Genomic DNA, 26,700 nt, shown 5'->3' with positions numbered 1-26,700 from the left:
GACTTCCCTCTGAGAGGGAGCAGGATTTCCAGGGGATGGCCCTGGGACCCCCCCAGCCGGGGCCTGCCAGGCGCCTTTACGGGATTCTCGGCAGCTTGCGAGAACAGGATCGTCTCTTTCTTCAGAAGCCAGGACCCCTCATGTCCCAGAGGCTCTGAAAAAGCCTGGAGAGGCCTCTGGGGCTTCATCCACACACTTTATTCCTCCTGCCCCACGACCACTGCCACTTCTCCTGAGTGGGGTGTTGGCAGCTGTTGATGGCCTCTTGGAGTTGGTTGCTCTGCTCCCCCATCCCCGTGCTCCAGCAACGGGGCAGGAGGTCTGCCCCTTGATAACACGGCTCCCTACCCTCCCCCCCCCCCCCCCGACAGCTGATGCTAACGGACCAACTAGAAAAGGCTGAAGGAGCAGGACATTCTGGTAGGATCGCAAGCAGCCCCTGAGGGGTGCTGTAGGGCCTTCTGTCCCCGAGAGCCTAAAGCACTCTGGCAACAATACCTGATTGAAAGTGACCAGGAAGTCCCGTATGCTGATGGCTTCGGAAAGTGTATCGCTTTTTATTTCGATTGTTATATCGCCGTGAGTCACTGAGCCTTCCGTTGGCCAATACTGGTAGCATTTATCCTTGGGGGATAAAATACAATTTTAAGTCTGATAGGAAATAACTTGCTGTTATCAGTTTGATGATATGATGCAGAATTGCTCCTCAAACCACTTAGCGTACTTGATCTGACCAAATAAATCCCATACGGATACAAATATGAATGCCCATTGATACTTGTTGACCAAAGGAATCCAGAAACAGAGACGCATGTATTTGGAACTCTGATACAGGACAGTAGTGACATGATGCAAGGAAGAAATCTCCCTATTAAATCAATGGAGCTGGAAAAATTGGTTTTCCATATAGGAAAAGGGCTGGGTCCCTGACTCACACCCTACCAGGGCTGAGAGGAATGGTCCAGCACTCCTGGGGTTGGGCAGTGCACAACCTGCTCTCCCATATAATGGTAGCTTTGAATTTTCATAAATGTAAACCCAGAATGGGTTAAGACTTAAAGTCAAAAATGAAACTGTGAAAGCCTTACAAGAAAATGTCTTTTCATTTTGGGGTGGAAGAAGGGCTCAGTAAACAAGGCCTCAAAAGAGCAAACCACCCACAACACAAAGATTGTGACATCAGATTCTAACACAATGAACTTCATCAACAAACCTCATCGAGGGAGTGAAAAGACATTCCATCAACTGCGACAAGATATTTGCAGTTCCTGAAACCAAGGAAGGCTTAGTACAAAGAATATGCAAAGAATTCTTGTAAGTCAACACGAAAAGAACAAACAACTCACTAGCAAAATGGGGGAAAGCATGACCAGGTGCCTCGCATGGAGGAAACGTGCCATCTATAAATATAGGAAGTGACGCTCGACCTCATAGGCATCAGAGGGATGCCAAGCGGAGCCACGAAGGGATGATACATATATACGCCTAGTCACTCAGCAAACATGAGGGTCCCTAACGATATGAGGGACATCAGAGAAGGATCTCTCTCCTACACAGCCCGTGTCCACCTTGGAACTCATAACCACTTTGCAAAGCAGTTAGGAACTATCTCGTAACTTAAACTGCCACACACTCTCCAACACGGCATTTTGTTTCTTTGGAGAACTTTCTATTCATGTGCAGGAGGATGTACCAGTAGTACCATTTTTAAATTATTTTATTTTATTTTATTTTATTTTATTTATTTTTTGATAGTCACAGAGAGAGAGAGAGAGGCAGAGACACAGGAAGAGGGAGAAGCAGGCTCCAAGCACCGGGAGCCCGATGTGGGATTCGATCCCGGGTCTCCAGGATCGCGCCCTGGGCCAAAGGCAGGCGCCAAGCCGCTGCGCCACCCAGGGATCCCCAATTTTTAAGATAATAAAGCGGAATCAACCCCATGCCAGGAGAAGGGATGCATAAACGGATGCAGGATGTACAGCGTGTGCAGTGGCACAAAATGAAACACTGATGAATGAACCGCAGCTCTACGCATCAATGTAGAAAAGCATCAAAAGCATCATTCTGAGTGGAGAAAGTAAGTCCCAGAAGAATATATACTGTAATGACACCCTTTATATAAGGTTCAAAAGCAAGCAAAGTGGAACAGTAGTTTCTTTAGACATACACGTGTTGGATATAAAAAGATTTCTGAAGAAGCCAAGAACACAGCCACTAGGACGGCTTTAAAAAAGACCAGCAGTAGTAAGTGTTGGTAGAGGAACTGGAACCCTTGTACGCTGCTGGTGGGAATGTCAAATCGGGCAGCTGCTTTGGAAGGAGGTCTGGCGGTTCTTCAAAATGCCCAGCTATATGAGTGTGCAAGCCAGAGCTATGGTACGGCCCAGCAATTCCACCCATAGGTGTCGACCCAAGAGAAATGAAAACACACAGCCATATAAGAACTCAAACGTGGACGTTCCCACCATAACTCCGAATAGCTCAAGAGTGGAAACAAACCCAATATCCATCAACTGGTGAACAGTAAACAAAACGTGGTACATCCGTACAGTGGAATATACATTGTCAAGAAAAAAAAAAAAGAACCTATTCTTGATACAACATGGTTAAAATCTGAAAGCATTAAGCTAAGAGCAAGAACTGGATCACAAAAGGCATGTATGATCTCATTGACATGAAAGATCCAGAATAGGCAAATCCATAGAGTCAGAAAGTAGATTAGTGGTTGCAGAAGCTGAAGGAGGAAGGGCTGGGGACTGGTGGCTATTCGTGGGTATGGGGTTTCTTTTAGGGGTGATGGAAATGATCTGGAGTTAAATAGTGGTGATGTTGCGCAACTCTGCACATGTATTAAAATTCACTGACTTACACCCTTTAAAAAAGGTGAATTGAATGGATTGTGAATTGTATCTCAATATGCTGTTTTTTTAAAAAAGCAAAGACGTCAAAAACACAGGTCCAGGGTAGTGGTTGTATCTTGGGAGAGCACCCAGATAGATGTACATTACTGGCAAAAGTTTGGTTTTCCAGTTGGATAGTAGGTTCATGATAGTAGGTTCACCTACTACGTTGTTAAATAAATACAGTCCAGAAAGGCCCTGGATGGATCTCTGGGGACAGGGAAAGACTTGACTCATTCATTTCAACCAGGACAGCATCCATAAGGTCCACCTATCAATGCCCGTGTCCTTATGTCTTGAAGAAAGTAAGTAAATGTCGCTCTGCTCAATAGATTTTGATCAAAGTTGCCATTTGTGGAAAATACAAAATGGTAGACTAAATAAAATATCAGACAAGAACAAAAGCCAGTGGGTGGTCATGGCTAAGCAAATGGAACTTCTTTTCATTTCCAACCTGTCTCCCTCCCCAGTCACTGTGGCCAGGCCTCAGCTGCTGACGGTGGGTGGGCCATTCCCAGGGGAACACTGGGATCGTGCCAGGCGGCCTGGGCCACCAAGGGTGCACACTGTCCCTGAGCCAGGCACGAGCGCCCCTGACCTGCTCTCTCTCCTGGACCTCCGTCAGCATCACGACCGTGTGGCACTTCCACTCCCACACCATCCTCCAGAAGTCCTCCACCGTGTGCGCCAGGGGCCCCTGGGTGGCGATGAAGTAGTCCTTCTGTCGGTAGCCCTTCAAACAGGGAACAGAGATGAGAGTCTGACCTCCTTTCATCGTGGGCCCACTACAGAGACGGGGTTCATGAGAGCCCGGGGTCTGAGGAGAGGGAAATGTTCTCCAGCTTCCCTGGCTGAGCCGAGCCCTCGCTGGTGCACACATGTACACACACACACACACACACACACACACACACACACACGAGGTCTGCGATGGGTCAAGATGCCAACTCTCTGCAATCGAGGCAACTCCCCTGCAGCACCTGGGGTCACCTCTGTGCCACCCGAGAAAGCACCGGTGGCTGTGCTCTCACAGGTTTCTGTGTGGTGGCTCAGCCAGCATCACGGTGGTGGACTGGGCGTGGACATAGAGGATGTGGGTTCAAATCCAGTTCCCTTTGGCACAGTTTTCTCATCTGCAAAGGGAAGTTCTACAGCAGACTTGGCCGCTGTGCGTGGAGACTGCTGGTGACCGTGCCCTGAAGACACAACTGCACTGTCCACAAGGAACCGGTTGCAGAAAGTGCAGGCTAGAGAGCCGTGGGAGCACCCGTGTGTAACAGGTGCACATGAGAGACCAAAAAGAAAAATCGCTTAAGAACAGAATGAAAACTAGCCAATTACTAAGCAGCGGGCCTACGGTCTCTATTCCCAAAATTCATTCCTTTTTTTTTAAAAAACAAAACAAAACAAAACAAAACAAAAAAACAAGTTAGTCTGCTAACGAAATGGGTTGGATTTCAGGATTCCTCCCTGATTGTGAAAACGAGTTAATGAGGGGTCCGTGTGATCACAGACAAAGGAAACGTGCGTCTTTGCAAAGGACGCCCAGGGCCGCTGTACTCACGTCTATGAAGGAGGCGTTGATGTAATCCGTGTATTCCTGACCCCTTTTCATGGAAAGGATCACCCGATTGAAGTCATCTGCAAAGCAGCATGACCCCTCAGTTAGCACAAACACCGGTCCTGCCTTGCAAACTTCAATTTGTTGCTACGAGTTTCCGGAATAGAAAACTTAATAAAAAAATCGCAAAGTCAAGCCCCTGGAAGGGTTTCTTTATAAAATAGGTTAATTAAATTGGCCCAGAAAATGGTGTTTTAGTAGGAAAGCTCTGAAAATATTCCAGTTGTCATTTTCGTTTGTCACGAATTGAGGTAATTCATACCAAAATACGAGCGTTAAAAATACTGCATTTCAGGAGTGAAAGGAGGGTGGCCAGGCAGGCGGCCCCGAGTGGCAGCCACGGCCGCGCAGCAGCCAGGGTGTGAGGCTGAGGCGGGCTTCCCCCAGCCCGCATGCGCTTTTCATGCTCGGTGACACTGAAGCATGTCAGGAGCCGGGGTCCACCTGCAATGGGGTGCTCCCCCTCCCTTCCTTTCTTTTGGTTCCTCTGATCTCTACAGAGTTCCTTTCCTCCCCCCTGAACAAACAGATGCGGGCCCCCCCTCCTGCCCCGTACCCGGGGCCTCAGCAGCCTAGACCCCTGACTGCACCCCTGCCCGCTGCCCGCCTCCCTAAGGCCTGGAGCCTGATGTCTCGTATCAGAAGCCGCCGCCTGACACACAGGACCGTCTGGGTCATCGGTCCTCGCTTCACAGGTGGGTGTTTTCTTCCTAACACTCGCCTTGGCCTCAGGAGCCCTTAACCCCAGGCTCCGCGAGGGTGTCCTGCCCTTGGGCCCTGGCTCGAAGAGGCGGGTCGTCCAAGACTTTCACGGGGCGCCAGCCCTGATCCCTTCCTGCCCCGAGGGTTTAAATTCCCGGGGCGGCCCCGGGGCTGCCTTACACGGGATAATCTGGATGACCCTGGCCTTCTTCATGTTGGCCGGCAGGTTGCCCGTCCTCATGTTCTCCTTCATGATCCGGACATTTGTCAGTTTCTGCAGTCAAGAAGGACACACCCATGAGGTCACCACACGACACCCCGAGCGGGTCCCTCAACCTTGTAACCGCACCACCGTCAAGGGCACCTGTTAAAGGGCAATAAATACCTTTCTCCACCTACAGACATTTCCCCAATCTTGGGAAATAAAACAGTGTGCACGACACGCTCCCCCACACGGGGTGCCGCCCTGCTCTGAAAGTCCCCGATTCTTCTTCCCCCTAAGTCCCAGGTGGGGCAGCCACCCTGATTTTTCTGGGGTTAGTCAGGAGGGGAAGTGGGTGAGAGTGTGGCCTCCTTTCCCTGGTCGCTCGTCTTCCTTCCGAGTCAGTCCACACTTACCCTGAACTCCTCCTCCAGCCCGATCTTGTCGAAGTGGCTGGTGGTGCCATGGAGCGTCTGCAGGTGCTTTTCCAGGGAGGACACGTCCAGCTCGGTGTCCCCGTAGAGGTAGTACTCCAGTAAGGCTTGGTAAATGAACGTGTACTGCATCTGCGGGGAGACCCAGAGCGCCCAGCACCCTCGAGGGAGCCCCGCAGCCTCTGGCCGCTCGGAGCTCAGCAGCTCCAACTTCCAAGCTTCCTATTCTCCACGTCTCACCAGAGGGAGGAGACTTGGGGACAAAAGTCAGATTAACAGCCATTTGTAATGACCATGTATGGCGTTGGGTAAGGATCACGCAACAGCAGGCATTACTGGGCCCACGGGCCCTGCCAGGCGCTGCCATACATGCACCCTCTGGGGGACCGTCGCACAGTTTCGGGGTGGCGAAGGGGTCTGGGTCTGCTCTGTGCAGCTCCCGCCGGGATGGGGGGCTGGGCCCGGGGCAAGGCGCTACTCACATCCGTCTGAACCATCTGGGGGCGCTGGTTGCGAATTCTTGACACAAACTCAAAGACATCGACCTTCTGCTCGGCGTGCATCATGTCCATCATGGCATCGATGACTATGAAGGTGCCCGTCCGGCCCACGCCGGCGCTTCAGGGAGAAGGAGGGCGCCACGTGGTGAGGCACAGGCGCCTCCCCCGGCCCGACCACCCCGAGGCGAATGACTGCAGAGCCCACCTGTGCGCCCGGACAGAAGGACAGAGGACAGCCCGCCGCCCTCGCGGGGAGCCTCCAGCGTCACTTAGTGGCCCCTTTCCTCCGTTAATAAAGAGCAGATCTACGGCGAGGCCAGCAGAGGGCACCGCAATCTCAGGAAAATGATCTCAAAATGCTCCTCTACGAGCTACAGAAACTGTCCCAAAGGTTTCTCAGAAAGATCCGTGCCAGCAGCCCCCCGTGACGTTGTGCGAGTCATTTGCTTCCATTACCCAATGCTGACCTGTCACCATGAGTGTAAATGGATTTTTTTTATTTTTTTTAATTTTTTTTATTTTTTATTTATTTATGATAGTCACACACAGAGAGAGAGAGAGAGGCAGAGACACAGGCAGAGGGAGAAGCAGGCTCCATGCACCGGGAGCCCGACGTGGGACTCGATCCCGGGTCTCCAGGATCGCGCCCTGGGCCAAAGGCAGGCTCCAAACCGCTGCGCCACCCAGGGATCCCAATGGATTTTTTTTAAATGTCACACTTGAAATGGCTTTTTTCCCAGGTTCTTTATAAAAAGGAGGCTCCCAGGCCAGGTCTGACGGCCCTTAAGGAAGGTCAGCCCGAAGGGGAGGCACCAGCTCGCTCCCTCTGGCCTCCCAGGCCTCACCCCGGGGTGGGCTGAAGCCAGCTGGCCCCTAGGGCCTCTGCTCAGTGGCTTCTTCGCTAGGAAGCTGCCCGAATGGTTTCCTGGGTTTGGATTTCCCGCCCTCCCAGTGTGCGCCCCACAGCACCTCCTGGGCCTCCGCCACCTGCCGGATCTCCCCCAGACGGTGGGCCGCGCACACCTGTTCCCAGCACCCAGGACAACGCAGGCACGCGGTGGCGCTCAGCCAATATCTGCTGAACGAGGGACCCGCTAGGGACGCACACTCATGTGTGCAGCATCTTCCACCAGAACTGCACCCCAAACGGGGCTGCCCCCTCCAGCCCCTGCAGCGTTAACCTCTTGCAAAAAGGAAAATCATCTCCTTAACAAAAAAGCTCGCAACTTAATGAGCGGAGTCCTCCTACTTTCCTCTTTTTTTTTTTTTTTGGTGGGGGGGTGGGAGCTACCCCTCTTTCGGGTTAGGCTCCAAAATGGGGCTAGGACAGTGGTGAAGACCGTCCCCTAGGGCAGACCCCTCATCTCAAAGGGAAAGCAGGTAAAACACACGAGAGGCCCTTTGCGGGGGTCTTAGCTCTTCACAGATACAAAGTCAGAGAAACCAGCAGGTGCAGAGCCAGGTGAGCCCCACCCAATGCACGAGGAAGGCCACAAAACCACCGGCTGGAAGGCTGGAAGGCCGTCAGGGTCCCTGAGCCACTCACAGGCCCCCTCAGCTGGCCTGGGGTGCACCCGGGAAAGGCACCACACGGGTCCCCCAGGAAAAGGCTGAGGCCAGGTGGTCCTTGCAGCCGGCCTCCACGGGGATGCCGATCTTGGGGGATCCGGGCAGAGGACATCGGTTCCTTTTAAGTGATTAAGAATCTAGCGTTGAGGATGAGTGTGTCAGCAAGGACACCAGGAAGCCAAAGCCCCTGCGTCCTTACGTGGCCTGGAGCTGAGAGCCCCCCTCTGAGGATGAGCGTGGCCCTGGAGGTGGGACGTGGAGGCTGGGGGCTGCCACCCAGTGGGAGCCTCTCCCCCACCCTGCTGGCTTCCAGCAGGCTGTGCTCTGGGCAGGAATTCCTGCCACCGCGTGACCGTGACCGTGACCGTCGTGGGCGGGCGCCAAGGACCGCCCATCTGCCCACACAACCAACCGACAGGGTGGGGAGGCGCCCCGGCTCAGGAAGGGAAGGATTCACCAGGAAGGAGGGGGCTGGAGCGGGCCGCCCCTTCCACTTCCCGTGGATTAAACACCCGGTGGCAAAACAGAACATAAAAGAAGGCCCGAGAGCCCAGGAGCCGCAGTGGTAGCACCGAAGGGAAACCTGCCCACAGGGAGACGAGCACGTGCTCACCGGCGAAGGCAGGCACTCCGGGCCACGGAGGGGGCCCAGCACGGAAACAAGATAAATGGCCAGAGCACCTGTGCTGGGCACCCGTGGGCGGGACGGAGCGAGCAGGGCGAGGACAGTGTCACTCACTACGGTTTCACATGCACGACGGGTCTGGCGGGATCAGAGCAAAGCAGGACCAAGACCCCTCCCTGTGGCCACCCAAGACCCAACACAAAGGCCGTTTCTGTAGGTCCCGCATCCCCATCCCGGGGCTGGGCTGGCAGCCACCTCGGGAGGCCTGCGGCAGCTGCAATGGTCTTGCAGAGCCAACGGGAACTCAACCTGGAGCCCCTCCGGCCACAGCTTCTCCAGCTGGGGGCATCGGACTCTGGGTCCTGAAGACAGGCCACCAAAGTCCCCAGGGTGTCTGCCAGAGGGGGCCCCACATCTCTGATGGGTCCATGGAAGTCCCCGTGGGGGGACTCGGGCCCTTCCATCCAGGCGTGCCCCCGCCGCATGGAGGGAAGGCCCAGCTCACCAGGGTCTCACTTGGTTTTGGCCGTTGCAGACAGGTTAGTTGGGAGTACCCTGGCACTGCCAAAGGGCAAAAGGGACAAGGGACAAAAGGCATCTGCACACAGTGATACGGATGCTCTGAACCTGCCACACAGGCCTTTGGGTAGAAGGAACATGGAGACTCTGGCTTCCAAGAAGTCTGGGCAAGAACAGGAGCAACAGACAAGACGCCCCAGCTGGGGCCAAGCAGGACTGGCCCACAAGGCTCCCCTCTCCAGTATGGCTGCTGGGAGCGGCTTGCAGGGCTGGCAACTGTCACCCTACAGATGCCACCTCACTTCACGCACAGCTGCTGCAATGTCCCTCAGCTCCCAAGGACCAGGGCCAGGACCCCAGCCCTGGCCGGGATGCCAGGGGCCTCCCCTTTCACCCTCCCAGTCTTAGGGTTCTAACAGAGCACCCCCCCGGGGGGGATGGAGAGTCTGGCAGCAGAGTGTTCCCCATTTTTGTGCCTTTATCTCCAAACACAGAATGTGCATAAGCCAGTTAACTAACTCGAAGTCCAAGGCCTTTTCTCAGACACGACCTGCTGCACCGGGAGCCAACCTGGGCCTGGAGGAACATAAGCCCACAGAGGGGGTTAATTCATACCCTGCCTCTGTGGCTCCCAGAGTTCCAGGGGAAATGAAAGCTCGGTGTGAAAACAATCAGGAGACACCAAGGTGTGCAAAGGCAGAGGGCACCCGGTCGGGACAAAGTGATCACTTTGAAGGCTGCTTTCCCACAACCTAAGCAATAATCACAGTGCTGACAGCTGAGGCTGGTGTAGTATTTAGTTTCATGCAAAGCTCACCCCTAGGGTGAGTCCCCAGCCCCTCCAGGACTGGAGAATGGAGGGTGGAGGAGGATGCGTCTGGGAGGAGAAGCGGCAGCCAGGACCTCAGAGCAGGTCTTCAGGACGCCCTGCCCTGGACCGCTGCTCCTGGCTGCTATTAGCTGTGCCTGGGCCATGGCTCCCTGCCCCTCTGAGCCCCCGTGGCCCCTCTGAGCCCCCGTGGGCCCCCTGAGCCCCGTGTACTCTTGTATAAAGACTGGGGGCTCCCCAGAGAAGTGTGGTTTCCATCTCTACCCGCAGAGGTGACTTGGAGGTCTCCGGGGGAGGTGGAGGCAGGCCAAGAGAAACTGTCGGGAGCCCCGCTAGCTCTATCTACCAGGCCTCTTGGCTTTTATCTGTTCTAGGTACTGGGGTTCCCCCTCAGATGCCGTGGAAGAAACAGTGCTGCTCTCACAGGTGGGCTGAATGTCCCTCCAGCTCTCACCTCGAGGGATCCTCTGAGGTGTCAGTAGTAACTTGCACTCACCCTGGGCAGGGGGCTGCTTTCACCCCGGCCCTGCCTGCCCTCCTGCCCACCCTGATCCCGGCCCACCGGTCATCTTCCCATGACAGCCAAGTCCTCCAGGTGTGTGGGGGGGGGCTGCCCTGTGGTCCCACCTGGACGTACCTGCAGTGGACCACTATGGGTCCGGCGTGGGCCGGGTTGAGAGCCTTCACCTTCTTCAGGAACTTCAGCATCCCGATGGGGGTGAAAGGCACGCCGAAGTCAGGCCAGCTGGTGAAGTGCAGCTGGGAGACGAGCCGTGGGGCTTTGCAGCCATCAGGGAGCTGCTGTGGGGGATGGGAGGGTGGGGGGGACATGAGTGGGGGGTGCTGCCTCCCCCCTGCTCCCGACATCACTTTCTAAGGATGCTCACTGCCCCCCCGCCACCCCCTACCCCCACCGTCTAGGCCCTAGGCAGCGTGTGGACACCAGGGGCAGCACAACAGACCCCACAGCACCTATCTCAGGCCCAGGGCAGGCCGGCCCCCAGGCAGCCAGACACACCCCAGAAGCCGGCCCTTGGGCTCACCAACCCCACTGATGAGCAGGGCTGCACTTTACGCCTGCATCCTTACCAGCAGCGCCCCCTTTCACTCCCCAGAGTGTCTCCCATTTTGAGGGAAAAGAAGATGCAGCTGGCCGGCGGCCCACCCAAGGCCTGTGATCACGGAAGGCTAGAGAGTGTGCATGGAGGGGTGTATGTGTGTGTGTGTGTGTGTGTGTGTGTGTGCATGTCCTCGAAGGACACAAGCAGAGGCAGGGAAATGATAAAGCCCAGCCTCTTCCCATCTTTGCTGTGGCTTCTAGAAACCTCAGACTCCAATTTTGCCATCTAAGCATGCCAGGCCCTCTACCTCCAATTCCTGACACCGTGACCTTCTGTTTTTCCCATTTAAAAAAAAAAAAAAAAAAAAAAAAAAATATATATATATATATATATATATATATATATATATATATATATATCATGTGCTTTGTCCCTGGGCATCGGTATTGAAGAACCTTACATTCTTTCAGGCAGGGCCTGGGCGGGGACAAGCAGGAAGTCAGTATGACAAATACTGAGGAGGTTACAGAAATACTTTCGAGACTGTTAAAAAAAAAAAAATCCCACCTCATTACTGCAATGTGTGAAATGACATCACGCTGCTGAGTGAGAACCCCCAATCCTGGTGCCCCCTGCAAGTGACTCAACTTCCTCCGCCCAAAACAGTGAGCCGGGCCCAGGAGCATCCAGCCCTGTCTGAAGACACCGGCCTACGCGTCCCCTCGTCCGTAGGTTCTTGTCCTCGGTCCACCAAGGCCGACCCTGTCCACCCCCCCCCCCACCACCACCACGCACAGCCAGGGCCGCTGCAGTGCTGGGAGCCGGGGGTGGGGACAAAGCTCGTCATATCAAAGACAAGCCAGATGCATACTGACTCTCGACACTGCTCTTTTGAAGAACTGTCTTTCCAGAAAGGCGATAACTGCACACGCTTACGGACTGTATGCAGAACTTCCGGATGGTGTAATCCACCAGAACCACGCAGTCCTCCACGCACACGCGGATGTTTCCATAGGTCCAGCACCCCTGGTCCGGCCAGTACTGGTAGCACTTCTCCTACAGGGGATGGTGGCACAGAGAGAAATAGGCCTGTGGGTGCCGGGGGGCCCGTCTGCCCCCGCGCCCTCGACACGCACGCGCTCCAGGTGCCATTGCACAGTTTCCCCGACCGGGCAAGGGCCCCAGAGAGTGCGGTCACGCGGGCAGCCCCCAGTCTACACGGGGACCCCCGGCTGATGGGGACACCGACGCTGGGTGGGGCGTGTCGCTGGGCCCGGCAGGGAGTGTTTTCCTTGCTCAGCTCCCTGAGGACAGAGCTGGCCGGTGCGCTTGCTGTTGAAGAGGGGACAGCTAACGCTCCCCACGGCCCCCCACCCCAGGTCGGGGTCCGCAGGGGATGCACAGCTGCCACGCAGGGACCCACCTCCGGACCTTCCGTCCCCCTATGCTGCAGGTGTCTGTGAGTGGGGACGGCACATCCCCAGGCCCACAGGTCGAGGCCTCCGAGGGCGCGTGAGCGCTGCCCCGCAATAGCATTACGAGGCCTCAGGACAACTTCCCCTCCGTCCCCCAGGACGTCTCTGAATCCAAGGAGAGTCAAACACTCCAAGGTGACGGTTTGGGCGATTCCTGGCTTCCTGGGGGACCCCCAGGACCTCCCGAGCCTCTCCCCTTGAAGGGCCCCCACGGGGCTGTGCATGCGGATGCCCCTCCGCCCTCGGCCTCCTGTCTCCCCACGGCCACGGTGCCCTCCCTCCGGCCCGGTCACGAGCCGCTGCGGCAACTGCGTTTCACAACGTTGAGCCAGAACAGAACGTTGAAGCCAGGGAGGAGACAAGAGAAGTGCAAGCAATGAAGAAAAGGGAACTCTATTGAGAAATGATTTCATCTGAAATGGTGAAAATCAAGATAGAGAAGCAGGCCAGCTCTGAGTCACAGAAATGGAAAAATCCAGTAGGAGGCTCCGGAGGAGGGGGGGTTCTTGGAGACCCACGGCCCCCCTGCCCGTCTCACTGGGTCTCCTGTTTGTAAACAAGCCCCCTCCCCGCCCCGTCCCACCCCTGGCAAGTGGCAGCAGGAGGTGGGGGGGTGGAGGGGGGGGGCTCAGGTCCCAGGGCCCCCCGGGGCTCCCGGGGAAGCCGCCTCCTCTTCGGGGGCCAGGGCCTGGCCCTGCCGAGGCATCTGCTGGGAGCGTGGGAAGGGTTCACTGCTCCTGCCTTGAAACCCCCGTCTGCTGTCACTCTTTCCATCCACGGGGTGGGCGGGATTCACCACGGGAGAGGAGTGGCCCTCTCCAGCCCTGTCCCAACCCCCTTGGAAACAAAACAAAAACCCCATCCTACCCGACCGGAAAGGGTGACTGGGGGCCTTTTCCTGTGCTGGTTGGCAGGCATAGAACCAATCAGTGACAGTGGCACTTGGCAGGCGGCTCCTCCGTGCCTGCCCTGCCCGCCCTGCCCGCTCTGCCTGCGGCCAGTGTGCCCTCGACCCCAGCCCAGCTCCCCGAGCCCTTTGTCTCAAAGGGCAGCCCTTCCCTGGAGCCCGAGCCCAGCTGCCTGAGCTTGGTGGGGCCCGGCCAGCGGGTCTCAGGCCCCTGCGTGACGGCGGGCCTGGGGTAGAGACCAGCAGGCACCGACCGGGACCCAGGGAGCAGCAGGACAGAGGTCTCCCCCCACGCTGGCCCTTCCTCTCCACCTGCTTGCCCCCTCCACCTTGCTCTGGCCCTCACCCTGGAACATGCTAGAACAGTCTTCCCATCCCCAGCAAGTCTCCTTCCAGCTTGCGATTTTTCCACCATGGAGAGCGAGCTCACGTCCTGAAACTCAAGCCCCTGCTTTCTGCTGTGAAGCCTGCCCGGGGTCTCCGTCTCAGCCTTCCACCGGAGCCCCAGGCCCAGTTCCCAGATGCATCCTTAGCGGTTCTGCTCCCAGCATGTCTGGGGGCCCAGGAGATGACTCAGGGCCTGGCGATCACATCCCCCCAACCCGCACACCCAGAGTATCTCCCTCGGGGTGGATTTGGTCAAGTCCTCCCCCAGCCTTTGAGATTCCATGTGACTCCAGACCCTGCCCTGACCCATACCCAAGAGAGGGTGCGGCTCCCGCGGGGGGGCCCCCTCCTTCCTGCCCCAGAAACCACAGTCACGCTGTGCTGTGACTTAGTTGATAGGGATCTGTGTCCCTTAGGTCAAGACCAAAGGACTAGAAGGCACAGAAGTGGCCTTGCATGCCCCACGCCCACCCGGGGCTCCACCCACTGTGCCCTCGGTCCACCTGGCTCGCTTGCCCTCCCTGCCTGCTGCTGGCCCTGTGCTTTCCGCTATTTTTTTTAAAGATTTCATCCATTTATGAGAGAGAATGAGCAACAGAGCACAAGTGGGAGGAGAGAGAGAAGCAGACTCCCAGCTGAGCAGGGAGCCCGATGCGGGACTTGATCCCAGGGCCCCCAGGATCACAACCTGAGCCGAAGGCAGATGCTTAACTGACTGAGCCACCCAGGCGCCCCTCCCTGTTATTTTTTATGTCACCTCCTGATACAGTTTACATTTATCTGCTTTCTGTTTGGCGTCTGCTCCCCCCACACACACCCAGAGGCAATGACATAGCAGGAGGTAGGGTTTGTGAGCTGGTTCACGCGCCCCCCCCCCCGCCCCCCACCCACCGGGGCGGCGCTGCCTGCCCAGGACAGCAGACACCAAGGAGCATTTGCACATTTAGGGAATGAATCTGTTTAACCTTCTTCTTTATAGAGGTTTCAAGCTCTTTCTTACAATGCACGTGCATCACGTGTCACGTTAGAAACAGCTAAACGGGGGTGATGAATCCACATTCCTTCAATGCACCTCGTTTTCCAAGAGCATCTCTCTAGTCTGGGTAAGAAGCAGGAAATGCATGTGTAACTCGAGGCTGAGCCTCTCAGGCCTGAGCTCCGTGGCCCCCACCAGGGCGAGAGCAGCCCGCTGGCCAGGGACCCCCAGCTGAAAAAAAAGAGCTAACTCCGTGACATTTCTGCATCACGATCTAGAGCAGTGAGATGCCTGGAACACAGCGTATTTATTTCAAGATAAAAAATGCTGTGAGCCACTGGTGGTTTGTTTTTTTTGTTTGTTTTTTTTTTTTCCTTCGGCAGAGATAAGAAGGGAGAGGAATAGGAAAAGGATGTGGTGAGCATGCCTCCCAGCAAAAGTACCCGAAACTAAAAGAGAGTCCTCGGTGAGTGAGTCACGAGGCTGGGCTCACCTCTTTCCTCTCCTTCACGTTGGTCAACATGACAATGGTCGCAGACTTCTGTTCCCAGATCATCCTCCAGAAGTCATTAACCGTTTCCTGTTTGGGGCCTGCATGCAGAGGAAAAACCCCAAGTCACACCGGAAGGGGGGGGTCACCGTGGGTCGCAGCCCCGTCACCCTGGCCTTGGGGCCCAGCTGCTCTGAGGCGCGAAGGGCTGCTGTGCAGACCCGGAGGTCTGTGGCTTCTCGCCCTGTCCCACCACAGCCACACCCCTGCCCCCCGCCGGGGCTGGAAGTCCTTGGGGAGCTCCTCAGCTGCACCCAGGGGGTGACCCCATTCACAAGCAATAGAGAGTATGCAGAGGAGGCTTGGGAATATGCCTGCCTGCGCGTCAGCGTGGTGTGCGTCCACTCCAGGGCCTCGCCGAGCGTCTCAGTGCCACGCAGAGACAGATGCAGACAGACACAGACCACAGGCCGGCTGACTCACCCTCCGTGCCTAACCCCCTTCCCTCAGCTCTCAGCTGCCCTCACAGCTGGCGGTGATTCAGGGCCGTCCAGGGAGCTCTGGGCTAACGTTCCTGGGGAGCGGTCTGAACAAAAGATAAAGTGTCCCCAGAAGAAACTCCTTGTCCTTTGCCCTGCATCCTGCCTGGATACAGACACAGTGCCTGGAGATGCAGCAGCTATTTTGTGACCCTGAGGAAGGCAGTGACGTGCTCCAGAGGGTGGAGCAGGAAGATAAAGGGGCCCCTCTCCCTGGAGCTGAGCTGCCTCCCCTGCTTACGAGAGAGAGAGAGACAGAGACAGAGACAGAGAGACAGAGAGAGACAGAGACAGAGAGACAGAGACAGAGGTGTTGATCTGTGTCAGCTAATGCCTGTCAGGCTTTCCGACGTCTCCTGGGTGTATGTGTACGTGTGTTTACCTAGGTTTTAGGGAATGTGCATTTTTAATAAGCTCTCCAGTGATTCCGATGTACACGGGCTTTTGGGACCTGTAGTCTGAAAGGCTCTTGCCTAAGAGGGAGGAAGTCCAGGAAACCAGCCGATGGCTCCACACCCCTCGCTGCATAGCACCAGCTCCCGGGGCGGTGGATGGTACGCGGGCTTGGGAGCACTCGCACGTACAAAGTGGACTGTGTGCAAGGTTGAGGGCGAGCTTCCAGAGCCGAAGCATCCTCACGGTTACGGCCTTGAGCTGAAAAGCTACTCTCTCCCCTCCCCACTGCACCCCCTCCCCGCAATAAAACAACAACGTGGGAGCCACATAGGGCTCTACCAGCTGAGAGATTCAAGGTTGTCTAATGTCACTGACATGGTCCCACTGGCCTGTCACGCAGGTGTGGAGAAAAGCCATGTGTCTGTTTATCTCACGTACACACTGGGTGGATGCACATCCGACAGGCCTCTTACACCTGCATTTGGAAATGACTGCACCTGCCCGGCTCCTCAGACGTCTGCCCTGACCACAGAGGGAGACCAAGGTGCCCGGGGGCTCCAAGTCGTCATGCTTCACAAATGGACGTGCAAAACGACCTCAGAATGCTCGCTAAGACGCAGATGCAATAAGCACTGCTGCCCAGCTCCCAGGACCCGCAGACACTCCGCGGCAGCGCCTTGAGCTGCAAGGCTCTGAGAGATCTGTGACCCCCTTCATGCCCTGAGCTTAAGGACAGGTGGGACACACTGCACCAGGCAACGCAGACGCCACACTGCACACATACGAGAGGCGGGAGCGGAAGCCCCGTGTTCCTGCCATCAGGTAGTGCCAGCCACGACATTTTACCCAAACCTTGTTCTGAGAGAAACGATACAAAGCTTACCTTGAGCTGCTATGAATTTATTCTTCTCTTTGTAACCCTAGAAGAAATAAAATCAGATTAGTAGTTTTTCATCATTCTCTTTGCTGCTTGGAAAGCAACATAGTAATCATGAAAAGCTTACTAGTGATTTCAGAATTAGTGGGACTTTGGTTCGTCCCTCTGCAATGCTTTCCCAGACACGCACACACACACAAATGGACACGCGTCGAGATATTTTTAACTGGTTAATACATACAAATTCTCCTATATTGTGCTTTTACGATAATTTTATGATTTACGTTAAATGATTTTTAAGGTTCCAGTAAAGTGGATTCTTAATGCACTAAATATGGTTTTATCATAAGTTTGTTTGTCTCTCCCGTTCAACTTTGTCAGTAATGTAAAGAATGCTGTGACACACATTCTTTGTCCTTATCTGTTTCTTTTTTTTTTTAAGACTTTATTTATTTATTTGAGAGAGAACGACCAGGGGGAAAGAAGAGGGAGAGGGAGAAGCAGACTCCCAGCCGAGCAGGGAGCCTGACACGGGGCTCGATCTCAGGACCTGAGATCATGACCGGAGCCGAAGGCAGACGCTTCACTGACTGAGCCCCCCAGATGGCCCTGCTTATCTGTTTCTTGAAACTGAATATCCGGACGGATGCTAACTTCAAAGGCCTGGGTGATTCCATGCTCTCTGGGCTCTGGCCAAACTACCCAGGAAGGTTGGGACAATCTACATTCCTGGCTCCCCCAGAGAAAAATCACGATTCACATGGAGCCCCTAAATGATCCAGGCATGTGCATCGTGCTGGGCCGGGGGGCAAAAAACAAAACAAAACAAAACAAAACAAAAAACAGACTTACATCTATGTAGGAAGCATTAATGTAGTCTGAACAGGGGGTCCCGTCCACTTGGCTCAAAATCACCCTGGAATGATCATCTGTTTAAAAAAGAAACAACAAAACATGCTATTAGGACAAGGCAATCACACCTGCCATACATTTCTTCCATCTACAGCATTAAACGCCGCAAAGGACACCACCGGGTCTTTTATGGTGATCAGAGGGACAGAGGCGGTGCCCTTCTTTAAACGTTCGCATGAGACCCTTTGTGCCATGAGGGTGGGAATGCACCTGTTTCGTTGACTATCACGTCTCAGCACTGATGACAGTGCCAGGCCCTCCCCAGGTGCGCAGGTAAGAACTTCAGTGCCCAGGAGCGGGGGCAGCAGCACGGGCTGGGACCCCACAGTGAGATCACCACATTCTCGGAAACCCCAGTTGGGCCCCAGTGTTAACAACCATAGTCAGGACAACCCTGGGTGGAAGGACTGAAGCCCGCTCTCCCAGGCTTTCTGGGGATCCGACAAGCCGACTTCACAGCCCGATCCTCACCCTCAGGGCGGCTCCAGGGATGGCGGGTGTGCAGGCCTCACAGACCTGGGCTGGGCGCCGTGGGCCACCTGCCTGGAAGATCCTGCCTTGTCGTACGACTAGTCTCCAGAGTGGGAGGACTGACCACAGAGAGGTCTGTGTGTGAGTGTGTGAGTGTGGGGTGTGCAGGTGAGTGATGTGTGTATGTGTTTTCTCTGTGTATGGTGTGCATGTGCGTCTGTGGGGTGTGCACGTGCACACGCACTGGGGAGGCTGCAGCCGGAGCCCCTTTGTGATTGCGGTGGGTTCTTGCCACTCTTGCCTCCGTGGGCCACTTCCTCCATTTAAAAAAATAAAAATTAAACATTTTATTTTATGACTGTGTTACTGGTGAGTATAAAGCTTAATGTAATCCAGACTGGACTGTGTATATATATTTTTTCTGATTTCAAAGGGAACTAGATGGTTTCATGGGACTTTAGAAGTGCTGTGGCCGTGGACCTGGGTCTCCATGCTGCTGTACTCGTGCCTCTATTTGTACAGCAGCTTCTCCCGGGAGTGGGAGCACTGAGGATGCCCAGACGCAGCCCAGGGCCTGGGCCAAGAGGCAAAGCTACTCCTGGGGTTATTCACGCCGTGCTGGGCACAGAGCGTGGAGCAGAGTGAGCACTTCACACGTAATTACTGCATTAATTATGGAAAAATTCTGTGTCCCTGTCCTGCTTTATCCCCTCCTCATCCCCACAGGACTGAAACTGAGAAGAATGTGCTTGTGGCATGGATCTGGGGCCCAGACCCCGGAGCACCGCTGTGGTCCCCAGCCTACCCGCAAGGCACTGCTGGCTGCAGACACCCATCACCTGGATATTGTATCGCTGGGCCAGATCTGTCCTGCTTCTGGCAGGACAAGGCCAGCGAGGCTCCCAGGGAGAGTCACGACCCAATCAGGGTGTCGGACCCCAAACTCAGAGCCCGGGTGGACTTCTCCATGAGACCCTCTTTCTCCGTGAGACAGCCCTGAAGCAGAAAATAGCTCTGGCTGCACACGCGTAAAGCAAAGTTGGAAATAATTTGGATCAGTTTATGCATCGAGAACAGCTATAGAAAGCAGAAGGCAAAAAATAGCCTTCTAGTTAGATTTAGAACCTTGCAGTTTCTAAGAGCTTCCTGTCTTTTTATTCTGAAAGTCACACTTCGCTTTCAAAACATTATTTCCTGAAATTATCAGCTGTTGCTGTTTTTCCAGAGAGAAGGATGCTGCCTCCCGACTGGCCACCGGGGGCTTTCCATAGGCCAGCCTCGTGCACACAGCAGGTGTCCTGGTCTCTGAACTCGGAGCTCCCTGGAGCCCCATCCAGGACTGGGTCTCATAAAGCTGGTAAAGTTTCAGCCGATCCCGGCTTGGGGAGGACGGGGAGCGGCCTGGACGGTGTACGGGGCAGTTGGGAGTTGGCCCTTCGCAGCCCCTGCAGACCCTAACCCCACCCCAAGCAAGAGCAGAGTCTCCCAGCCCCAGGCAGGGTGCGGCAGAGAGTTGAGAGCCCCGGCATGACCTCAGTGATACCAGTCCAATGCCGTCCTGGCCCCCTACCCGGCCCCGGGGCATCTCTGGCCAACTCCTCAGTTTAATCGGACATGGCTCTCCTTTGCCCTGTGTCTTGCCGATGCCAGATGCCTTTCAGCAGGTGATCTCCAGGGCACATCCCAAGGGTCTCATGCCGCCGTTCCATAGCCCAGTGTCCCGTCATGTGAAACACGTCCACACACCCGGGCAGAGTGCCCTGGCCCCTGAGCAGCGCTGGCACCCCGCTTCCTCTGGCGCTGTGCTCCCGGGCAGGGCAGGGCTGCGGCTGGACTCTCACCCAGTGCCGGGGGATGGGGGCAGACTGGCCCTGGTGCAAGTTTTTACTGGCAGGAAAGGGCCACTTCCCTCCGTAGCACAAGCTTGAGAACACGTGGAGGTTGGTGACCCTCGGGGGAGGCAGCACCCCCCCGGGCCGTCAGCTTTGCAAAGGGGGGAGAAGGGACAGGTAATTTCCACACCTGGCCGTTACTTCCACTCCCACTGAGGCCTCACCAAAAATACTTTTAATTATCAGTGTAAATGCCACCTTTTAGGGATGCCTGGGTGGCTCAGTGGTTGAGCACCTGCCTTTGGCTCAGGGCATGATCCTGAAGTCCCAGGATAGAGTCCCACATCGTGCTCCCTGCATGGAGCCTGCTTCTCCCTCTGCCTGTGTCTCTGCCTCTCTCTGTGTCTCTCATGAATAAATAAATAAAATCTTTAAAAGAAAAATAAATGTCACCTTTTAAAAACCACAGGGGTTTGGGACACCTGGGTGGCTCAGCGGTTGAGCATCTGCCTTCGCCCCAGGGCGTGATCCCGAAGACCTGGGATCAAGTCCCACATCAGGTTCCCTGCATGGAGCCTGCTTCTCCTTCTGCCTGTGTCTCTGCCTCTCTCTCTGTGTCTCTCATAAATAAATAAACAAATAATCTTTAAAAAAATAAAAAAATAAAAACCACAGGGGTTTAGTAAGAGACAAATGGGGATCGGGAACCTGGGAAAGTGCTTGGAGCGAGGAGGTCCTCCAGATGTGCATTCAGCAGGTCAATACATAAATTACACTAATTAATGAGGCTATTCTTTAAACCAACAATAGATAATAATACTACTAATACTAATAATGCTAATTTTCCGAACGTCCCAATTTTTATTTGACACAAGATATTCCAAAGACCCCAAGCATCCCTCCATGGTTCTCCTCTCACTTGAGCTACTCAAGCCAAGTGGCTTGCCTCTTCCCTTCTCTGATAACCCACACCCCATCCTCCCAAATCTCCCCATTGCGTGGCCAGAATCTAACTTCAGTCCGAGCCCCCTACCCGCCAAGTGGCACAACTACACAGCATCCTGGCCCATCTCCTTGCTGCTCCCCTGGCTGCCTACACAAATATGTTTGGCCCAGAGACTACGTGGTTAATGTCTCTTGTTCTAGTTGGATCAGAGCCTCCCAGGGGCCTTTGCACAAAAGACGTGTAAATCCTCTGTAAAGTGCAGAAGTATTATTTGTATCAAGAGCTGGGAGTCCAGAGGCCACACAAATTGGGCAGACTGCAGCTTCTCTAGCCTACAGAAAAGGTGGATTTAACTCTGATCCTAAAAACACAACCAAGAGCCCATGCACGGAGGCCCATGGACGGGCTGGCTTCCTTGCTCCCACAGAGGCTCTCTCTGAGAAGGAAGGTTCTCTGGAGCAGGGAGGCCTGGGGTTCAGGGTTTAAAACCTTCCTGGATGCCTTTCTGCTCCCCAGGAGGGGTCCAGCTGCATGAAGAGTATGAGACCCTCCTCAGCCAGCGGTTATAAGGGCAGCTTGGAACCTCCAAGGTTGTCCTGGCACCGAGGCAGGCTGTGAAAGCTGCCCCCAGGGCACAGCCCAAACAGCTACATCCCTGGACAGACCTGTCAGCTGCCCGGCCTGGTGGCCTCCCTGCAGCGCACGCCCACAGCCGCTGGTCCCCCTTAGCAGGTGGGGTTTCTGAGCCTTCCCACAAAGCTGTCAAAGCCCTACCCATTCCTCACTCTTTCATTTTTGTCCTTGGTTTGGGGGACCCACTGCTGGTGGCCAAGGACACTGAGTCTGAGTCAGGGAGATGACCAGGCCACCAGCAGCACGAGACTGGGGCTCAGGGCCAGATCCAGCCCGTGTAGGTGACACTCCCGAATCCCCGGGCAGTGCAGGTCTCAACATCAAGCACAGACTCAGTGGCCAGACCCCCAACGACAGCGGCAGCCTGAGCCCCCGTAGGAGACGGGCACCCACACTCCTATGCAATAGGCATGCAGCAGTGCGGCCCAGGGCCCTCATATCCGAGCACTGGAACCATCACACCGCACGGTCCCCGGGAGCTGCGAGGGAATGTCCAGTTTACTCCAAACGCCCCCACTCATGCAAAAAAGGTAAAATCTTACTGGGAAGGATGTTGGGATATCTGTTTTTTTCTCTGTTTTCTTCTTTATTGGCCAGTTCGAAAGTTCCTTGTATGTGTCCGGATGGCAACGACTAGAAAAGAATACACAGTTAGCACTAGACGTGATGCATCCCAACACCGTGTGGACATCAGCTTGCCCTTGAGCGCAGGGAGGAAGAAAACTCCGTCTGCACAAACCGCCTGCAGTCCCAGGCCGCGGCCCTCTCTGCCCACGGGCGGTGGTGCCCGGTGCCAGGCGGACATGCGACAGAGACACAGGCCCCTTCAGGCAGGGCGCTCCAGCCGGCAGGCCAGGTGAGCTGTGGGCATAATGATGAGCTCGCAGTTGGACCCTACACCGCATGAGGGCGGGGGGACCTGCCCAAGCACCATCACCAAATCCCGGGGAGCCACGCGTCCTGGCCCGGAGTAGGCCCTCCACAAATACTTACACACTGACCACAGGCCAGCTCTGGACCAGGAGAGGACAGAGCAAGGGCACCTGTGCAGACGGGCTAGAACGGCACCCTGTGACCTTTGGCAGGGGGCTAAGGGATGAGCAGAATGATGCGCTAAGAAGTCAGGTGGGGGCCTCCTGCTGGAGACGCCGAGAGCTTGTGGGCCGGCAGCTGAGGTGCAGCTGGGCCCTTGTGCAAAGTGCGGCTCCCAGTCCCACCCTGGATCAGCATGTTGAACCCCCGGGGATCCTGGGTGCACATGTGGTTTCAGAAGCTCTGCCCTAGTCCCCCCGCCTCACCTGAGGACACTGAGGTGCCACTAGGATCCTGTAACAAGTGCGTGGCTCCGTGGATGTGAGCCCAGGCTCCCCGAGTTTGAGCTCTCCCACTATGTGGGCCCCCTCCCATCCCGCCAGCTCCAGCCTCCTCCTGTCATGTTTGCTGGCTGCTGGCACAGCCCCTGCACCCAGGTGAGCCCCTGGCCGTGCACAGTGGTAAAGAGCCTTTTGACCCCCCAAATCATGTCCTTCAACATCAACCTAGATATTGACTGGCCCGGGGATCCTGGAATTCGAGTAGCAAGCGTTACTATTTACCAAGCCTCTTTGACAGGCCAGGCACCGTAGGACGAGCTGGGACACCTGCTCCAGCCCTCGGAAGACATCCTGAGATGACACGAGCATCACCTATTTTACAGGTGAGCAAACTGACCCCCCCCCCAAAGCTGCCATAGCTTCATCCAGAGCCAGGCGGCTTGCAAGTGGCACACACCGGGGTGGGGCGGCTGTGTGGCCTGGAGCTGGCACTAGGCCACGAGTAGGGTGCTCACGTCTTCAAGTGTAAAGTCCCTGGGAGACGGGGGCAGTTCTCACAGTGCAGCCGAGGCCCTAGGCTCATTCCCACCGTGAGTCAGAAAGGCTGGGCTTGCCACGTACGGGTGCCCGGAGACCCCTCGCCCAGGTCGGAGGACTTCTCCATCACACACTGAACCCCCGCCAGCCAGTGTCATCCTTCTCTTGTTTTGGGGCCACCAAACTGGCACAAGGCAGAGGCCTCGCCAGGGCCGGGGTGGAGGCCAGCCTGCTGGGTACCTGGAGACCAACACACTCTGACCTAGACAGAGAATCTGAGATCGCATTCTACAGGCTTCTCATTTTCTAGACCCAAAAGCTTTTTAGACCTCAGCCCTGAAAATAAAAATGAGGTATAACACCGTAACGGTGGATGCACGATGTCAGGTGTTCACCAAAACCCACACAATGTCTGACACAGGAACCCCAGCTCTGGCTTTCAAATGGTGACAAAAGATCAATATTAGTTATTAATTGGAATGCACGTTAGTGACAGTCACGTGGATAATTGGGGAACCTGTGTGCAGGGAGGAGTAGGGTACGTGGGAACCCTGTACTCCATGCACTGTTTTTCCGTGAGCCTAAAACTGCTCGAAAAATGAAAAGTCTATACAAATAAAAAATTAAGAAGAAAAAGAGAAGCCTCCCCCTTCCTCAGAGGGCAGGGTGGCTACAGCATGGTGGGTGGAGAGGCTGGAGGGGTCTAGGTGGCAAGGATGGACTTAGCCCTGTCACCCCCTCCCCTGGCAGCAGCTTGAGACCCAGAATATGGAGCTGGGATGGTGACACTGGCTCCGCGGGTGGCACAGAGGGTCACTCGGTGTGAGAGGCAAAGTGCCTGCAGATGACCACTCAGATGACACAGGGGATATGGGACAGCCCCCGGGGAGGGCTCTGCTGTCACCGGGTCACCCCTGCCGTCCCGGGCGAGAGCCATGCACGTCGTAATTGGTCATAAACACCTTGTGAGTGATCGTCCAATCACATACGTTGGCCGAAGAGGGTTTGCCCGTGTGCTTGCTCGCTTGAGGTGAGCTCTCGTGTCAGTGGACACACAGAGTGGAGCCACACGTCATGTCCCTACTGCTTCCTCCCCGCTTTGCAGTGCTGGGCAGGGGGTAGCACAATGAGAAGGACAGAGAGGAGCCAGGTGTGGGCTGTTCCTGGCTTGCATGCTGTGTCGGGACCTCTCCCGGCAGCACCTCCCCTGCGCCTTTCTACAACATGAGTGACAGGGCTGGATCCAGGCCCGGGCTTGGAGCCTGGGAAGAGTCTGTCTGGGGAGGTGGGGTGTTCCTGGCCTGTGTGGCACTCACTCGCTGGGGTTTAACTGGGGGCCTGGAACAGACTTTGCTGGGCTAGGGCTCGATCACTGCAGCGTGGAGACTGGGATTGGATGTTCCCAGGAGTAGTCCTAAAAAGCACAGCAGCCCAGACACCTCTCGTGCAGACACTACGCTGAGCCAGGCACGCATCTCTCTCTTGCACACGTTGGGACAATCCTATGGCAGTAGTGTCCTTATTTTATAGGTGAGTAAATTGAGGCAGGCAGAGGTTAAGTAAATGGCCCAAGCTCTCCAGGCTGGTAAGAGACAAGCGGGGCAGCACACAGGAGGGCCAAATCCAGCACTCGCACCTTGACCACTCCACTGAGCCCAGCACCAAACCCTTCCAGTCCACGGAAGCCCTGGATGGGCAATACACACATCTCCAACCCCGTCTGGATGGACTATGTTGTGACTCGTCTATTCCTTTTACAGTTTCTGGGACTGGAACTCAGGACAGTGGGTGAGGAGAAGCGGTACAGTGGCCCATCCCAAGTGGGGTCATCTGCATCTGCAGAGCCAGGAGTGGGCCGGTCCTAGCAGGCTCCAGCGCTCTTACAACAACACGAACCTGGCGTAGGACACGTCCAGCTCTCACCGGTGAGAGGAGCACACCGGAGTCCAGAGAGTACAAGCAGCTTGTCCCGGGTGCCGCGTCAGGACCCGGCCTCCTCCCCTCTGCATATCTACCCACCCTGCATGGCACAGAGCACGGCAGCAGGCCACTGGGGAGGCGCTCAAGAGCAGGGGCCGGGCAGGGCGGGAAGAGTCAGGCATCCAATTTAAAGTCGTGCCCAAAACCCTCAGAAATCAAGGTAGAATAATATTCAAATGCAATATTTCGTTTTTAAATTTTTTTAAAAAAGTCAAGAGCAAAGCAAAAAAAGAAAAAGAAAGAAAAGAAAAAAATCGATGATGACCAAAGCACAAAAACACAGAACTTCTAAAGAATGATGGGATGGGTTCAAACGCCAACGTTTCATTTTTAAATTTTTTTTTTTAAGAAAAGTCACAAGCAAAGCAAAAAAAAATTGACGATGACTAAAACATGGAACTTTTAAAGAATGACGTGATGGGTTCAAATGCAACGTTTTATTTTTAATTTTTTTTTAAAGAAAAGTCAAAAGCAAAGCAAAAAAAAAAAATTGACGATGACCAAAACACGGAACTTTTAAAGAATGACAGGATGGGTTCAAATGCAACGTTTCATTTTTAAATTTTTTTTTAAGGAAAGTCAAAAGCAAAGCAAAAAAAAATCGACGATGACCAAAACACGAACTTTTAAAGAATGACAGGATGGGTTCAAATGCAACGTTTCATTCTTAATTTTTTTTAAAAAAGTCTTAAGCAGAGCAAAAAAAAAAAAAAAAAAAAAAAAAAAAAAAAAAAAAAAAAGATGATGACCAAAACATGAAACTTTTAAAGAATGACAGGATGGGTGACCGCGCAGTGACAAGCCATGTTGTCGGAGCCTGGGACCACAGCAGAAATTGGTCGGCGTGATCTTGTCTTTTTTTACGATTCTGCTATTTCGTTCAGCATGGATTTGTGTGCGTTAATTCTGATAGATCTGCTTGTTGCATTAAGATAGCATTAACCCTGACGAACTGAGGTCTTTGTGCGCCCGGGGCCGCTGCCTCACCTGCGCGACCCTATTTCTGGCCCTGCTCCGCTGGAGTCACCCTCACGGCCGGGACCTGAGCCGGCAGCGAAGCCAGCTGG

The 26,700-nt window shown here is 54.9% G+C and overlaps 1 protein-coding gene across 10 annotated transcripts in view; it reads right to left on the bottom strand.

Moving 5' to 3' along the window:
* PTPRE (protein tyrosine phosphatase receptor type E) overlaps window positions 1-26,700 on the bottom strand; it is a 157,426-nt gene that overhangs the window by 9,361 nt on the left and 121,365 nt on the right. For 9 of the 10 annotated variants that reach the window (XM_055299951.1, XM_055299957.1, XM_055299953.1 and 6 more), the window contains 12 exons: window positions 22,346-22,436; window positions 17,862-17,938; window positions 17,016-17,052; window positions 15,201-15,298; window positions 11,899-12,018; window positions 10,539-10,702; window positions 6,342-6,477; window positions 5,842-5,991; window positions 5,404-5,497; window positions 4,465-4,541; window positions 3,499-3,633; window positions 499-624 (listed from right to left, as the gene is read on the bottom strand). In XM_055299951.1, the coding sequence (XP_055155926.1) occupies window positions 499-624; window positions 3,499-3,633; window positions 4,465-4,541; window positions 5,404-5,497; window positions 5,842-5,991; window positions 6,342-6,477; window positions 10,539-10,702; window positions 11,899-12,018; window positions 15,201-15,298; window positions 17,016-17,052; window positions 17,862-17,938; window positions 22,346-22,436 (1,305 nt within the window). The remainder of the gene's footprint in view (window positions 1-498; window positions 625-3,498; window positions 3,634-4,464; window positions 4,542-5,403; window positions 5,498-5,841; window positions 5,992-6,341; window positions 6,478-10,538; window positions 10,703-11,898; window positions 12,019-15,200; window positions 15,299-17,015; window positions 17,053-17,861; window positions 17,939-22,345; window positions 22,437-26,700) is intronic. The other variant, XM_055299952.1, reaches the window with a different exon arrangement.

Source organism: Nyctereutes procyonoides, unplaced genomic scaffold, assembly GCF_905146905.1.
Source record: "Nyctereutes procyonoides isolate TBG_1078 unplaced genomic scaffold, NYPRO_anot_genome, whole genome shotgun sequence".
Taxonomy (NCBI): Eukaryota; Metazoa; Chordata; class Mammalia; order Carnivora; family Canidae; genus Nyctereutes; species Nyctereutes procyonoides.
This window is presented reverse-complemented; position numbering and strand designations above follow the sequence as displayed.